The sequence below is a fragment of the Lichenostomus cassidix genome, chromosome 1, assembly GCF_008360975.1.
Source record: "Lichenostomus cassidix isolate B80296 chromosome 1, HeHo_3.0, whole genome shotgun sequence".
NCBI classification, from domain to species: Eukaryota; Metazoa; Chordata; class Aves; order Passeriformes; family Meliphagidae; genus Lichenostomus; species Lichenostomus cassidix.
The window spans coordinates 86,147,611-86,164,233 of record NC_139479.1 but is presented as its reverse complement, the minus strand read 5'-3'; the positions used below and the strand labels follow the sequence as shown (position 1 = coordinate 86,164,233).

The 16,623-nt window shown below is 43.8% G+C and overlaps 1 protein-coding gene across 2 annotated transcripts in view; it reads right to left on the bottom strand.

Annotated features, from left to right (window-relative positions):
• Positions 1-16,623, bottom strand: part of TEAD4 (TEA domain transcription factor 4) — a 50,781-nt gene that overhangs the window by 33,734 nt on the left and 424 nt on the right. The window contains exons 2-4 of one of the 2 annotated variants that reach the window (XM_085067516.1): positions 16,460-16,538; positions 8,769-8,823; positions 2,854-3,108 (exon numbers count right to left, since the gene is read on the bottom strand). In XM_085067516.1, coding sequence (XP_084923642.1) covers positions 2,854-2,860 — 7 coding nt within the window. In that variant the 5' untranslated portion in view covers positions 2,861-3,108; positions 8,769-8,823; positions 16,460-16,538. The remainder of the gene's footprint in view (positions 1-2,853; positions 3,109-8,768; positions 8,824-16,459; positions 16,539-16,623) is intronic. The other variant, XM_085067525.1, reaches the window with a different exon arrangement.

The window sequence follows — 16,623 nt, the reverse complement described above, 5'->3', positions numbered from 1 at the left end:
AGACAAGGCAGCTGCTTGTGCCCTAAGCAGGTGGTCAGCAAAGAGTGCTGGAAAGGCCAGAGGACTTGCACCCAGAGCATACTGTGGCATGAGCTTATTCAGTCAGGATGCTGCCTCCACGCAGAACTGGAACATGTCTAGTATGCAAAAAGTTAATGAGAGAAAAGGCAGCAAAGGAATCGAGACACGAGATTATCAGTCTGCGGAGAAGAGCTTGGCTGCCTTTGGTGTGAAGATAGAATCATGTTCACTCAGCAATCAGCAGTGCTGTCTAAAGAGCTGTAAACAAGTTGACTATGAAGAGGCATGGAAACATGAGCATGAGGCCTGTGTATATGCTGAAACACACCTTTCTGAATGATTTCTAATGCCTTTAAGCAAAGCAGCACAAATTCTTCATATTGTCTCAGCGCCCTGCAGCCAAAAACTGCCAACTTTAAACTGACAACAAGTTGCCTCACAAAAGGTGAGAATCACATAAATTGTACATAGAAGAGATTCTGAGACCTGGAACATCTTGCCCAAAACAGTAGTACCACAAAAGCCACTCTGTGAGAAACAGGGAAATGGTCCCAGTTTTGTCAGGGGAAAGGGGCACAGACAGCTCTCTGTAGCACCTCACTCCCTGCTGCAGAGCTCTGTGCAAGTCGGTCACAGGCTGGGTAAATAACCATCCCTTCAGAAGCAGGGCCAGCTCCACATCGAGCTTGCCCTGCTCCACGAGCTGGCTTGTGAGTATTGAAGATGAAATCAGGGACTATATTTATTCTCCCTGCCCGGTCATATCTTTCTATAGATCCCAGACAGGGCCCCACTTCCTTGGCCTGGATCCTGGAGACGAGTAAGCAAGGAGGGCATAAATCAGTGCCTGGGCTCTGTCAGGAGCACACTGAACCAACCATCCACACTGGGAACAGGTGCACTGAAGGCAAGCAGGGACACTGTCCCATTTGGAGTAGTGGGGGAGGGCTGGCAGAAAAGCTGTGAATTTCTTCTCCCTGAGCCTACCCTAAACTTTTCACCCTGCAAGTGGGTTATTTACCTGCTGCAGTTCACCAGTCCAGTCAGCTAGATGTTTCCCACTAAACACCAGTCCGTGCTAGGTCAACCCCAGCCAAGTCTCATTGGTTTCTGTAGCTCTTTGTACTACACTTTTGCTCTCTTTTTTTTTCTTGTCTTTCACTCTCTGCTCTGATGTCTTCATTCCAAAGCTGAAATATTTCAGGGACTGTGCAAAATGTTCAGTAAATCAATAGAGTCTTAAAACATAACTGTAATTTTTCACCAATAATTTTAGAAGTCACCCATCGTGAAAAGCAGTGCAGACACAGAGCAGCAAGGAGCATGTCACTAATTCATACCCAATAACCATGGGGTGGATTCTCAAGTAATATTTTAGGTCTGAGCAACATTTTAAGCAAGCACTGGTCTCTAAAGAAGCAGTCTTACTCTCACCTCAGTCATAGCTGCTCATTCCCAATCTCACCACCCTTTCTCTAGACACCAGCACAAGCAGCTGGGCAGTATCCAAATTAAAGTTCACCTTTTTCCCTTTTCTGACTGTGTTACGTTTAAGCAGGATCAGTTCCCCAGCTGGTTCCATAGCACAACCACAAAAGCCAGCACAGAGCAGGGATTGATGTCTGCCTAAGAATACTGGCCCCTTGATTAGCCCCAGAGCGATCAGCCTTTCCCAACATATATTGCCCTTTCCAGATACAATGATTTGTGTACCCAGTAAAACCATCCACTGTAGATAAGGCCATGTAAACAAGACCCCACCCACGCTCCCCACAGTCAGAGCAATCTATTCCCTTGCTCAGGGAACAATGGCCTGATGGCTGGACAGAAACCTGCAGAATGACTTGTGAAGTGCTCTGCATGAACCTCCGGGGTATGCATGGAGCATCCCATGATGGGGCTTGTGAAGACACGCAGATTCCAATGATTGGGGATAAAAAAAAAAAAAAAGCACGGACTGGGTAGAAAGAGGGCTGCCTTTGGGTAAGATCTTTGCTAGTGTTTTGAGAAACTGTCCACCTTGGGACTTAAAACCAAATACTGGGCATTCAGCCTTTGCTTTGCTTTTTATTGACCTTAGTACCAGGTGGCTTCTTGCAATACTCAGCTAGAGAATCCAGGCCAGACCAGCTTTTTGTGAACAAAATCAAAAGAGAAATTTTAACTGTGGACAAGATCAAAAGTCCAATTCAAAAGCATGTCAACCACATATAAAGTTGACTTCTGCCACAGCTGCAAGCAAGAGGTTCTCTGTATCAGGGCTGGGTACCTAGCTAGCTAGATGAGAAGCACCCATAGGGGAAAGATAATTGTGCCAGGGCTATGAGAAGGAAAACAACAGTGAAAGGGAGTAGACAGAAATTTCTGCCCTTCTTGAGATCTGAAAAGTGTAGTTAGTTAACAAACTGTAGGTGTTTGCACCAGCAGAGCCATTCAAGGGTTCAGGAGATGAACTTCTGTCCTGTAGTACCAGACATGCAGACCATTACCTGTTCTTACCTCCAACAAGAATGGTCAAGACAGCAGCAAGAGATACCATGAGATACAGGCTTCATCACACCATGAAGCCATTAGATTATATATATATATATATATATATATATAATGTGTATAAAGATTAATTCAGTAGCATGCTCAACTCTGAGATCTACCTTCTTGATCATCCCCTGAAAAAGATACCTATAACTCTTTCTGCTTTGTGAATGTCAAAATCTTCACACCGATTTCCCTACATACAACTTGAGGCAACCAGCAGCATCAAGGAACACCTGAGAGAAGGGAATTCATTCCAAGCATCATCTGGCTGCCAGGAGCATCGTGCTGTGGCCTTACCATACATCTTGCCCTCGTCCGACAAGATGATCTTGCGCCGTCCGCATGGCGGGTAGATGGCTAGCGCTTCCTGGAAGCTCTGCTCGATGTCCGGACTCCACACGCCCTCGGCGTCATTGTCGATGGGTTTGTCCAAGGCCTCGCTGCCCCCCGAGTCGTTGCTCCCCTCAGGGGAGGTGGGAGAACTCCACTCGTTGGAGGTAATGGTGCCAGCTAGAAACTCCAAGGTGCCACGCGGAGGAGCAGACTCACACCCTGCAATGGCAAGCACATCCCATCGGTGGGTTAGAAACACTTCTCGATAGGAAAATGGAGGTATTAAATAAGTTTTTAAAAATATCAGTTAGGAGAGGTTGTACTTCGAGTTTATCTTAAGCAACAACCACATGTTGTATTTCCATTTACATTGAGATGAAAACCCTTTCTGTAAATCCTTCTGATAAAACAGCCTGCTCCAATCTGTCTTTGGCTCATTAGCTCTGTCACTTCCCCATTCTCCTCTGTAACTTCTCCATTCTGCCCGTGTCTTTATCTCCTTGTTTCTTTCTCCCTGCACTGTCATTACCTGTGTAACTGTTATTTAACTTTCTGAAGCCCACATACGGGGATTCAGTCCGTGTGAAAGACTATGCAAAATAAAGTAGTGATGAATTATCTAGTCATCACTGAGCACTGGGGTTGAAATCTTCTTAGATACTGTTTCACTGGATCAGAGTTAGTAGTTGGTGTCATTTCTAACACTGACATTTCTTCTCAAGGATCAGCTGTGCTTTTAAAAATCCATTCCTGGAGCCAGACAGTTTAATGCAGTGTCTTCCAAATCCCAGCACCATATCCTGGCAGGAGCAGAAGGCACCATGAGCACAGGGATGACAGCACCAGGTTGCAGGTTAAGAACCAAGGTGCTTAGCCTGTTGTTACTGCTCATCTTCAGAACGACCTTGGGCAAATTCCTTCAGTTTCCTCTGCCTCTCTGCCCCCTTGCCACTTACCAGTCTCAGGGTATTAGATTTGCCACTGGGCAGGAGCACAAATTGGTTTCTCATTGAACCTAAGCAGGCAGCTGCTAGCTCTTGAAAACTACAATAAATTATGGTCTGCTTATAAATGCCTGCAGGAGAGGCTGAAGCCTTTGAGTGGAGCTGCTAAAACACTCATTGAGAAATTGACTTCAGACCACACAGACTTCCAGTCAACCAGGCAGGAGACAAATGGCTCCTAAAGACGCAGATCATTCCTCTGCCTTAATCCCAGAGCTGTTCGTTTATCATTTTAATAGTTTTGTTATCTGGGCTACAAAGAATAGCTGGAGTTTCACAAACCAGCATTTGAGAATCCAGACAAAGCTTAAAACTTCCTTATCTATCACCACACTGAGCTGGGTAGCAAGAAATTCAGAATAAGGACTTTTTTCCAAAAGCAACAGAATCATCAAACTTGCACTGAACAGGAGTAAGGAGAGAGGTCTGACATGACAACTCCCTAGCTCAGAAATCACAGTGAAAATGTAAAGGGGAACAGAGGAGAAATTTGGGTATGGTATTAGTCAAAAAACTATCTGGAAAAAAAAATGCAGTTATGCCTTGCCGTAGATAAAACAGGGGGGGGAAAGCAGTCCATTCATTCAACCTCAGAAATTAAAAAATTCAGGACTCATGGCTCCAAAAACTTTCCTGACAAACTTTTATTTAAGTCTTTCTTTAGTTTCTAACCTCTTTGGATTTTGTGTTTTTAATATCTTCTCCAAGACCATAGTGGCCAGGTTTGGTTGGTTGTTTTTTTTTTTTATAAAAGCTGACATTCTTTAAGAACTTTAACATTTCAGAACCTGACATTGTAAATGGATTTGACAACACTGGCTCTCAGAAGGTTTTGCTGATCCTTGATGACTTTAGACAGGCAGCAGATACATATTTAACATCTCCAAAACCCACCAAAAGCTAAGGAAACAAGCAAGACAATACTGGGTCTTTAAATAATTTCAATATAAACAATATAAATTAGGCAAATAATTAGATACAGAGTACTATGCAGCCTTTTAACAAATGGTTCACAAAGACCTTTAGAAAACCCAGCATATGACTTATTTCCTGTGACAATGCTTCTAACACATGGATCACTGACATTGCCTACCACTGTCCATCTATCCATTTCAGCACCTACATGAGATTATGTCAATCCTCTTGATCCGTGGTATACAATTTCAGAGCTCTAATGAACATGGGAAGAAATAATAGAATGGGAGGTGAGAGGGGCAGAAAGGGGAACTCAACACTTGGCTTTTTCCCACTGGGATAGACATCCCACGCACACTGTGAATGGCATCAAAGCAGGCAATGTGACTTTAAGAGACCCTGAAATGAAGGGTAGCAGTTGCTTCCCTCACCAAACATTCCCCCTTTCACTGACAGATGCTAATAAAAAATTACATGGGTACTCAAGAGATTGTCCTGCTGGGAATCAGTGTAGAGGAGTAAGCTTTCCACAGGGAGAGTCTGACAGGGGAACAGAAGTTATCTGTTCCAAATGTTCTTCCTTTCATACCTCCCCAAGCATCCCTAGTCCCTGGAGGCTGTCCAGACCCTCTGTAGGTAACCCACATTAAAATCTCTACAAACACAAGGCCCAGGCTGGTTTTAACTTAGGGTGACAGGCTGAGAAAAGGAGAGTTCAGAAAGAAACCTAAGGTGTGAGAGCAAGTGTATTCATCCTACCACCTGCACTGGGAGCTGCAAATCTCACAAGAGACAGCAGGCTCCACACCACGTGAAAACATGCTCCAAGTGCTCAACTACAGGACTCCCAAAGCCACAGTCACTGCAAGCTGCAGCTCTGCTCTCAAGCCAAATCCCCTAGCAATGCAGACAGGCAGACAAAGTCATCTCCTAGGGACTGAAGGACCATCGTGACCATAAAAAGTACCTACTTTGAATCCAGTTATTTTCATCTCCTTACTGTCCATGCTGACACGGGGGAATACCTAGCAGATGATTTCATCATGGCACACTCTTATGTTGAAACTAAATAAATATATCTGAAGCATAACTCTCCTCCCCCCGCCACATTCACACCCTAGGAGTTGTTGCCTGATCATTTCATATTTTACAAGGCTCTACATCTGCACTAAGTGCTTTTAGTGACACAGGAAAATCTGAGCCCATTCTAATCCAAGCTCCAGAATAACTGGAGAAGAAAACACATCCTATCCAGTTCAGTGTCAACTCTTCACACTCTCTTCTCCAAACCTTAAAAAAAAGTTGTGCCAACTTGAGCAGATGTCATTTGTACATTAAGGGAAGTTCACAAAGCAAGAGACAAAATATATGAGCTTTCTCTCACATTCGTGTAAGTCAAGGGAGATGTGGAACATAATAGCAGTGACTGAAGTAATTATATAAATCTTGAAGTGACCACATACATTTTTTTAATGCTTGTTACTTTTTGTGCCTTGTCCAGCAATATTAGGTTTATCTCAAGCTACAGCTAGGTCAGCAGGAATAAAAATGTGCTATTGTGGCCAATCCCAACTTTTCTACACCTTAGGGCCTGATTCTGCTTTCCCTTCTTGGTACTAAAGCTATTCCTGATGGATGATGAAAAATGGGGAACTGTAGAGACTATACGGATGTTTGGCCATCTCCAGCTAAAAACTCTGTAATTACTCAGATTACTGAGCACACTAGAAATAAATCTTACTTCTATTTGATAAGTCCTGAAGAAATTCCATAGACTGAAACGGCCATGGAAATCCTTATAACTTTATGGCTCTAGATCAGTAAGATGCCAAAGGCTTAAAAAGCTTGCAAAGTTTTCTTAAATAATGTTGCCTAACTAGTAAGCTCCACATGCAGTCCCAGGCAATACTCTGCTCAGAGGCAATAGACAGTAATTCAGGGAAGTCCTGGTTGAATGCTGTCTGATCTGTCGGTCTCTGCTTTGGCTGAACACTTTCAAGCCTTCTGTTTCCTGCACTGTCGATCTGAATTCAGTGGTGGCCACCTATTAAACTGAGCAAAGCAAACTAAAAAGAAGCTGGGGGCTAAACCTTGTGGTAAATGTCTTTATTAGTGTGGCAGATTGGAAAACTGGCAGAGGAATCACTTCCCATTTAATGAGCAATCTGGTGAAAAACAGGATTTTTCAGAAACATAGGAATGTTGAATGTCTCATTTATAAGAAACATTTCAATATTCATTAGTAACTTCTTTAACAAACTACAAATGTTTCAGTTAGCACCTACTTTCAGTTTGCTTCTGTCTTCCAATCAATAGTAACTACATGCATACAACCTGGTAACTTAAACGGTGATTTGTATTACTGAATGTTCTAATATTACTGAATATTTTAGTACTTATTTGGTTTTGGGGATTTTTTAAAGTTTTGCCTGTGGAAAAGTTTGTAATCACAAGGCTTTCTTCTGATGTGGAGGGAACTTGATTCCAAAGGTACAAAACAGACATCCCAGACAATTCCTTTCCCATCTGAATTCCCTCATCAGGCCCAGTTCTTAAGAACAGAGTAGTCAGAGGATGTTGTCCCAGACTCACAATGACAAGTTTTACCAGAGGTCACAGGGCTTGGTGTTTGTTCTCTTCGGATTCGCTCAGTTTGAACTTTTGCCCCACTGCTTGTCTCTTGTATTTCTGTGATTGTACCTTACAGTTGTCCTTATTCTGATCCCACTCCTATTTTACTGAGAGATGATTAACTTTCTTTGTAGGGTCCAGTCATGGGTTCTCTCCCAGGTTCAAAGACATAAGGCCCTCAGAGCACATCCACCTCCTCACCACAGTATGTCTATCTTCCTTCTTAAAGTTTCCCTCTGTCCAAATACTGTTTCTTATTCACTCTTGCCCTCTGTTTTTCTTTCTGCCATGGCCATTTCTTAATGAGTCACTCACAAAGCAAAACCATGGAGAAAGCACAAAAATCTTTCAGCTCCAGCAGCTTTGGTTTAAGTGTTCCAATTCTGATAATTTCAATGTTAACTCTCTTTCCTTTCGCACATGGTATCTCATTGAGATTCAGAGATCCTGCAGGGCTAGACAGCTGCCAAGAGCCCTTCAGCAAGGTCTCATTGACAGGGAGCACATCTTTAAACAGACTCCATAGTCTGACACATCTGCTTTCTAATATTAATCCCTTAGTCATTACTGTTGGTAACAGCTCCCTGTTAAGTGCTTGTGGCAGCTGCTCAGCACAAAATCATACTTTCCTGAGGATCTAAAAAATTGCAGCCAGCTGCCTCCAGTTGTTCAGTTTTCTTAGAGCTGCTCTGTCCCAGGGACTCCCCCCACTCCATGGCCACCCCTTTTCCCTGTTGGAATGGAGCACAACACACTAAGCAGAGACATCCCCATTCACTCACCCCTCCCAGGCAGGAGCTCTTGCCAGCACAGCCGTGTGGAGTCGGACAGGCTGCTCCACTCCTGCTCCTGAGCTGCCTGTGTTGTACTAGAACATCCCTTCACCCTTGGTCTCATTCACTGGAGCTGCAGGCTATGGGGGCAGGGAGTGCTTCACCTCACAGGTATTCCACAGTGTTATTGAGATGCAAACAAAACCAAGCAATTTCAGTACTAACTACCTTGGTAACATAAGCCAAATACTGCTACTATAGATGATCTGAACCACAACATTTTTATATCTGATCAGCAGAGAATTTAAAAAAAAAAAATAGTTCAGCCAGAACAGATGATGTCCTGCTACTCAAACTATAGAGTATTTGATATATATAACAAAAAGGAAACCCGGAAACAGGAGCAACCAGCCAGTTATTTACATTTAGAACACCTGAAAAATGAACTTACACAATGCAGTCATACAAGGAGATTTGGGTTTAGGGAAGCAACAGTCTGGAAAACTAAGAAACCTAATGCTCAAGGTACAAGATGGAAGATAGCATACAAACTTACCAGAGGAAGAAGACTGGGAAATTCTATGGGACACTACAAGAATAGCTTAGTTCCTCTGAAAGAGAAAAATGAGTGCAATCAGTAGATGAGTAGCTCCGACATGGTGCAACTCAAAGACTGCAGGAAAAACATCCTGGAAAAGGGAAAAGGTGGGAAAGCAGGTATTCAATGATAAAAAAGATTTGTTAAAGCTCGCAGGCAAAAGAGGGCAAAAATCATGGACATTTTTACAGGGGCTCTACAGAAAAAAATAAAGGTACAACTGTAGCAAGACCAACTGGCACTGAACTGTGCCTTGGAAGGTAACAGCACTTTTGCAGCACCAGGCAGCAACCAGTTCCTCAGACTCCTTAGAAGCTGCATTGCCATCATTAAAGCAACCTGGAGACTGTGGAGATGGGCGAATACAGTTCACTGAGCCTTTTGAGGGGCTTCACTCAAACACTCTGTAACAGCTTAGCCAAGGGCAGAGCCTGGCTGTCATCTCACTTCTTGCCCCAGGCCTCCTGCAATCCTGAGTAATGGTGGCTATTCCCTGTGAATAGCCCTATCCACCCAGAACACCAGAGTAATGCTGCATAATACCATGAATAAAACTAGTTAAGGTGGCTATGGGGGACATAAAAGCTCTTAACTAGCAGCAAGTGCCAGGCAAGGAGAAAAGAACTGAGATTTCCCTCTCTGTATTGGGCAAGGTGATACACTCATTACATCCACAGGCTGCATGGTGAGATTTTTGTCTCTGTCTCAACACTGAATAAGACTGGCTTACAAAGGAACAAGCACTACTAGCCTCAGATCATATCCAACAGGAGGTTGGACTCCAGCTGAATGCTTGTCACACTGCCTAACACAAAACCAAGCTTGGTTTGTTTGCTCCACCGAAACTGCCTGCAGCAGCTGCTGTTCAAAAGGCACCTGACTTCCCGAGCAAAGTAAAACAACTCTTAAATTATTGCTGTAGCTAGCTCTGGCTGAAACAGAGAGAGGATGTAGTGTCCAGCAGAGTGATATAAATCAAAGCAAGGAGAGAGGAGAACTTCCATCAGTGCAGCCCTGGATAATGCAGTCAAACAGGATGTGATGAGATAAGGCTGTGTGTGGCCTTGCACACCATCCAATCAGTTACATTTGAGATAAAGGAAACAGAACACAGAGCCCTGCTGCCCTAAGGAGGGGAGAAAAAAACCCACAACCCAGCAACAAAACCCAAAGGCCAGCTCTGATCCCACTAGTCTAGGGGTGGCCAGCTTGGGGATAAAAGCTGAACAACAGGCAGCTCATGCCCAGCTCCCACGAACAGAGCACATCACAAGGCCACCAGCCTTGGACTGACAAAATGACTGCTGGGTGATTTATGTCTCAGCTGGGAGAGAAAAACGAGCCAGCAAGGGCAGCAGAGATTGACACTGCCAGGTTGTCCTGGGATTGAGCCACGCACCGGGCTGGCCCCAGCTCTCAAAGGAACAGTGGAATTCCTGGGGAGTCACTGTTATCTCCCATGCGGGAACTGTTCCCAGAGCTCCCATTCTCCCTGACTTTCCAAGACATGTGGCATGTGTTTCACAGCTTCCCAAACAGATGAAGGTTGTGGCAGGGTGAAAATGGTTAGTCACCCTCGTGCTAGCAGCAGCAGTCACCAGCAATCGTTCTCCCTGGAGCTGGTTAGAAGGCAAGGAACCAGGAGGAAGTCAGACATTCACGTCCCTCTTCTATCCCAGAAGCACTGGCACTGTCAGCTAACACGGGAAAACTGTAACTGTCCATTTATGTGCAGACAAGTGTAGACATTGACTGACTAAAACCACTTGGGAAGTACCAAACCAAGCCAGAGACAGAAATAAATCAAGCTGAGCATTTTCCCAAAGAGAATTGTTCACTTAATTATTAAAGGATAGGGAACCTTCAGTAGCAACCTAAAAAAACCTCCTTGCTCCTAAACCTGCCAGAACTCAGGTCCTGAAACTGTCCTGAAAATCTCACCATCAAGTTCAAAATCCCCCATTTTACCTACGGAAAAAGGTATAGCACGAAGATGTAAGTGAACCACCAAATGGCAAAATCAGAATAGGGTTAGAAGCTACACTAGGACTTCAAGACAAGAAAATGGTCACTTTAAAAGTGATTTGCAGTTGCAGGTGGGAACTTTAGAGGGGTTCATGTTTAATACTGTCTGCAAATTGAGTATTTGCTGACAAGTAACACTAAACTGAGACTCACAATGCCCATTATGATACCCAAATCAAATTCTTATTTCCTAATCCTGCCTCCTGCTCATGACATCTTTCAGTCTCTTGTCTGGGACTCAAAGATAGATGTTCCAGCAAAGTCTCACAACCGTGGCATAATTAGCTTCACATGACACTAATGGCAGAATTGCACATGAACTCAGACAGGAGACAGATGTTTGCAAATCTCATTCAAAGCAGTGAAAATGTTTAGCTCCAAAACTATTGTCAGCCTCCAAGAAAAGAAATAGCTCAACCTGGGCTAAGAGACTTACAGGAGCACAGACACTGATCACACAACCCATGAATGCAGTCAAATTTCCCCTTCTGTGGTGCTGACAGGTGGTCTGGGCTGTGGACACGACCTGTCTGGTCAGGGATAAGTCCTCTACTAAAGGCTGAAGACAAACATAAATCACAAACAGGCAGAACAGGCATATTAAGTGGGACCAATGCTCGGTGCTCTCCTGACTTTTCCTCCTTCAGTCAACCAATTACACACGTGCTTTGATTTTAGTAGTCAGGCATGAGCTTAAAGGGGTTTGATGCTTGTCATAAGGCAATGCCAAAGCAAAGAACAACCACAATGAAACACCTGCATCACATGGAAGAACCTACTCATGGCTGCCAACCAAGCTACCCTTTCCTGGGGTATTCAGACCCCACTCCAGCCCAGTTTTGGAGCACACACTCCATCTGGATCATGCAACAGGTCAACATTCACTGCTTGCAGCTCAGATGGTCACTTCTTAAGGCTGACACGGAGCAAAGCCAACCTTCCTGAAAAACACTGAAATTTCCTAGCAAACACACAGCAGACATTTTTACCAGATTCCAGTTCTCCTACCAGTTTGATGCATGAGACAGCAAAGCCATCCTGTAATTACAACCCCAACCCCCAAACAGGAATCATTAAAAAAAAAAAAAAAGAGAAATGTCAAAAACTGGAAAACAAATTTGTCCCCAGATATTACAGGAAAGCTTGAACCTTCTGATTTATCTCTTTGCCCTTCCAGACCCTTCTCGCCAGGAAGGTCAACAGGTTATATACCTTCTGCTGGATTAATCTACAGGAGAACAAGGGCAGCTAGCCAAGCAAAACTAGATTCTTAAAGGGACACAGCCAACCACAGACTCTACTCCAATTTTTAAAGCATGTTCTTACAAATAAAACCTGAGGCCAAAAGCAGTGGAAAAAGATGCTGCTACTCTATTTTTCAGTTCACATACTGGGTGTGTAGAAGCAGAGATTTACATGTTTCACCTGCAGTGATTTTCTTCTGATCACATAGATCCTTCACAAACAAGTGGGGGCAGAGAAATAAATAGAATTTTATTATTTTATTTTTACAAAGATAATTCAAAGAGCAGTGAGTATGCTTGGATATAATCTTCTTACACAAAGCTCTCTTTTACACCTTTTTACCCCCTACGATGAAAAGATTTTCAAACCAAAAGACCTGTCTAAGTTCTGCTACTCTGGTACCAATAAGCTTTATTGCAATTAACTATGGAGATGTATGATCAGCTAGAACACACGTAAGACATATCAGCAAATCCTCCCTTTCCATTTCAAGATACACCTGCCTGTTCCATGTTCTCTTGACATTCCTCCTGAGTTAAAGCAGTCCTGGTGACAAGAGATTACACTTTGCCTGGACATCTGTCATTAATGGTTACCATACTGTTGGAAGGGAAGCACTTCGAGGGCTACACTGATTTATTTTCTCTTTGGCAGTAGCAAAGCAGATGCTTCAAAGGCTTGCACCCAGGCTCTGAAAGCCACTGGCACTCATGTCTCAGAAATACAGGAGCGTAAAACACCTACCCTTTGGCAATCACATTCTAATGAAGGTAAGAGCAAGGTAATTATAAACCTACAACAGAACAGAAAAACAGAGCCAGTGACTCAGCCAGTGGCACCAGGAACTGGAAAACCTGCCCCTCCCTAGCAGGAAAACGTCTAATTCATATGGTGTTAAAAACAAAGGGGAGTGACGGCATCATCTCCAGAAAAAGGAGGACCCAAGGGGCAGGAACAATACAACCAAAAACCTTCCCCTAGCCCAAAAAACCCCCAAGAACTCAAAACACCACCTCCTAACCCTAAAGAACTCTTTCTAATAATCTAGTCTCAGATCTTGCAATGAGCTCCACAAATGCAAACTCATGGCTTTTTTACAAGGCTCTACAAAGGAACACGGTGGGTGTTTATTTAATACTGTTGTTGGCAGAAGCTGGAGAGAGAGGAGCATCCGTCACTGTAAATCCTAATAAACTTGATTGCTCCTCCATAGAGGATAGAAATGCTGTGAAGGCAGAGAATGAAAAGAACACAGTGCACAATGGAATAAGTTTCATTTTAAAAAGAGCATTTGTTATTCTCTACAGAAATCATAGCTAAAAATTACTTCAGATTGGCTTTGGAGAGTACTGATCATATTATTAGAAAATTAACTAATGGCTTCAAAACGATACATAATGATATATATGATACATAATATAGGTATGATATTTAATGAGATAAAAATTGAACCAACAGACACAGAGGGCATCTCCTGGATTGCTGCAGGGATCTTTGCTAGTCCAGTTGTGTTTGACATCTTAATTAGAGATCTAAGACTGACTAAAGGTAATGTTACTGAAACTTGCAGGTGATACAGAATGAAGTTTAGAAACATCGGTGGGTAGAAACAACTCAAAGAGTGCTAGTGTAAAAAAGGCAATGAAAGAAGCAAGGGAGACAAATAGGACTACGTGGGAAAAGCAATGCAAAGAAAACCCAGAGACAAAATCAAGGAAAAGCAAAAGCTAAAGACAGACAAGAGTGAGAACACTGAACAAATGAGAGAGTTGTCTGCAGAGCAAATGTTTCTGCAACATGACCAATGTGACTTTAATCTGCATGGGCTCAGATGTCACTTCAGGCAACAAAGAGATGAATCACTGCAACTTGTGGAATATTGGATCTCATTCTGCCAAAGAAGCACAGATAAACTGAAGAAAGTTAAGAGTATAAAAAAACCTCCAAAAATTAGACCAAGAAATTTGAAAAGTATTATTACTATTACAGCCTCATTAGTAGCTGGTAAGAAGTTAGAACCCCATAAACCTATCAAATGAACAGAAGACAAACACGAGCTATAGGGGAAAAGTATAATAGCTCTTTAATAAAAGGCAATACTAAATTTTCACTTTCTCAAGATACATTCATGGTCAGATAAAACAGAAAATAATTTCACTCTCACAGGAGCTACTTTAGATGTGGTCCAAGGAACTACTTCAGGTGAGGAAAAATGGTGATGTTGCTAAGAAAATGTGCCCAGTTCTTCCCCCTAGTAGCTGCACCCCCTTCTCCAGACACCCAGCACATGACCATATGATTAACTTGACTGGAGAACAGAAAAATGAACTTGCTAAAAGCAGGTGTTACTTTTCATCTGCATCAGCCCCGGGGCAGTGAACAGCAGTGCCAGTGTCCCCGCTAGTGACAAAGCACAGAGATGTGACAAGTCAGGAAATGGGCACTTTGAGGCTCTGGGGACAGGTCCACAGCGGTGCCAGCCTCAAGCCTTTGTGGTCCAACCACAAAGCAACCCTCTCAAAACTCTACTTACTCTGTTTGAGTTCTGTGAAACTAATACCTGAGTAAGAAAACCAACTGTGATTTTATGTAAGCCACAAGCAAGATCGGGTGCCATGGAGCCCTTTTTCTCTTTAAAGCTTGGCAGTACTATTTTCATACCATTTCCCCACAGATGTTCTGTAACACAACGAAATCTGAATGCTTATCACGACAATAACCTAAAATACTTCAAAACCATCAGTAGCATTAATTTAAAAATCCAAAAGAAGTGGCAGGAACCAAGACAGTGGGGAAATTCCTGATAACCATTTCTCATGCACATTTATTTGCTTCCAGGATCACCTCCAAGAGGACACAAACAAGGAGCTGATAGCCGAGCTTAGAGATTGATAAGACCATTGCATGCTCGAGTTTGAGGGAGCCATCCACACTGGGATTTTGGAAAACCTGAAAAGGTGACTGCACCCACTGCAAGAAAATCTGAAAAGGTGACTGGCTGCTCTTCACTCTGCCAACCCAAGCTGCAGAGAAAATTATAGAATCCCTCAGCATCCAACAGCCCTAAAAAAGAAGTCCCTCTGTATTCACTACAGGACAATCCCAGGCTCTTCTCTGCCACAAGAAAAAGCTATCGAAACCAAGAGGCTTTAATAGCACAGGTGATGGTACAGCAGAGTCAGCCCAGCCCCAGCACTTGCTCCATGCCCACTCTGCTTTCCCCCTTGTTCTGTTCCTCTCGCTCCTCCCCGTTACTCTCTGCCCCGTCCTGCTGCCCACTTCCTTCTGCGGGAGAACAATAAAACCTCTCACATCTCTCCAGACAGATGGACAGACAGGTGAACGAATGCTGTGCTCACTCTGCACACAGGCATCGCAATCAGGTCCTGCGGAAGCCGACCTGTCCCCGGTAACAGGAAAAGAGAAAAATAACGCCAATGCCTAAATCTCCTTTCCTCCTACTCAGTCCCCTGCACTTGAAAGTATTTTACGTTGTTTATTTGAAGAGGAGTCGCAGAACTCAGCTCCTAAGGTTAGAAAGTAACATGAGTGTAACTGCAGGTTAAACAAAAACAAAGTTGGTAATTAGTTGAGGTTAGTTCTAAGTTTTTGTTTGTTTTTGTTAGAGTTTTTTTTTAACGTATATGATCGTTCACTATAAAATACTTTACAAGAGTCCTTAAAACACGTTAACACTTCTTCCCTCTTTAGCAAAAAAAGTCCCATCTTTAGCATCCCATGAAACAAATTGTTCAAACGGAATTATCTACATAAGATAAAAGGTTACTTGGGAAAGCCTTTTATTTGGTTTTTGTGTGTGGGTTTGGTCTGTTTGGGGTTTTTTTAATCCTTTCCTGTGGCATGCCACCAAAATTCAACTCTAACTTCAGAATAACTGAACTGGGAAAAACATTATTCCCAGTAAATAAATATTGGTTCATTTTGGTAAATGCCCTACAACAATCTACATACCTTCTCACGGATAGGCTTCTTTATGATTTTTTTTTTGTTCTGTTTTCCCCCCAGAAACGCCTTCCATAATTTACATTAAAATTTACTACAGAGCGTACTCCTCCTCCTCTCCCACCCTCCCCAAGCTACAGAAAGCTACAGAAACTTTTTTTTGTTATTTTCCCTCCCCATCAGCGCCGCAGCTTTCAGCCGATGCGGCGAGAGCCCGAGTTCGCGCAGTCCCAGCGCCGGCAGCCCCTTCCCGGCGGGGGAAGCCGGCGGAGCCTCCATTGAGGATGTTCCCATCGCTTCCTTTGTACGCCTTTCCCCGTCTGCGGCACCCGAGCGGCTCCGCACCCTCCCTGCAGCCCTTCTCCCGCAGGAACCCGCGTCCCTTCCAAAGGCAGCGCGGAACGGCGCGTCCTGACCTGAGCGAGGCAAGAGCGGCTGCTGCTCCGCAGGGGCGGCGGGGATCGCCTGCAAATCCTCCTTCAGCTCCAGGACTTTCTGCCAAGAGAGCACCGAGCGCTCTTACTGCGCGCCTGCCCCTCGCTCCCGCCCGATCCCCACCCCCGAGCCCGCAGGGGTGGGA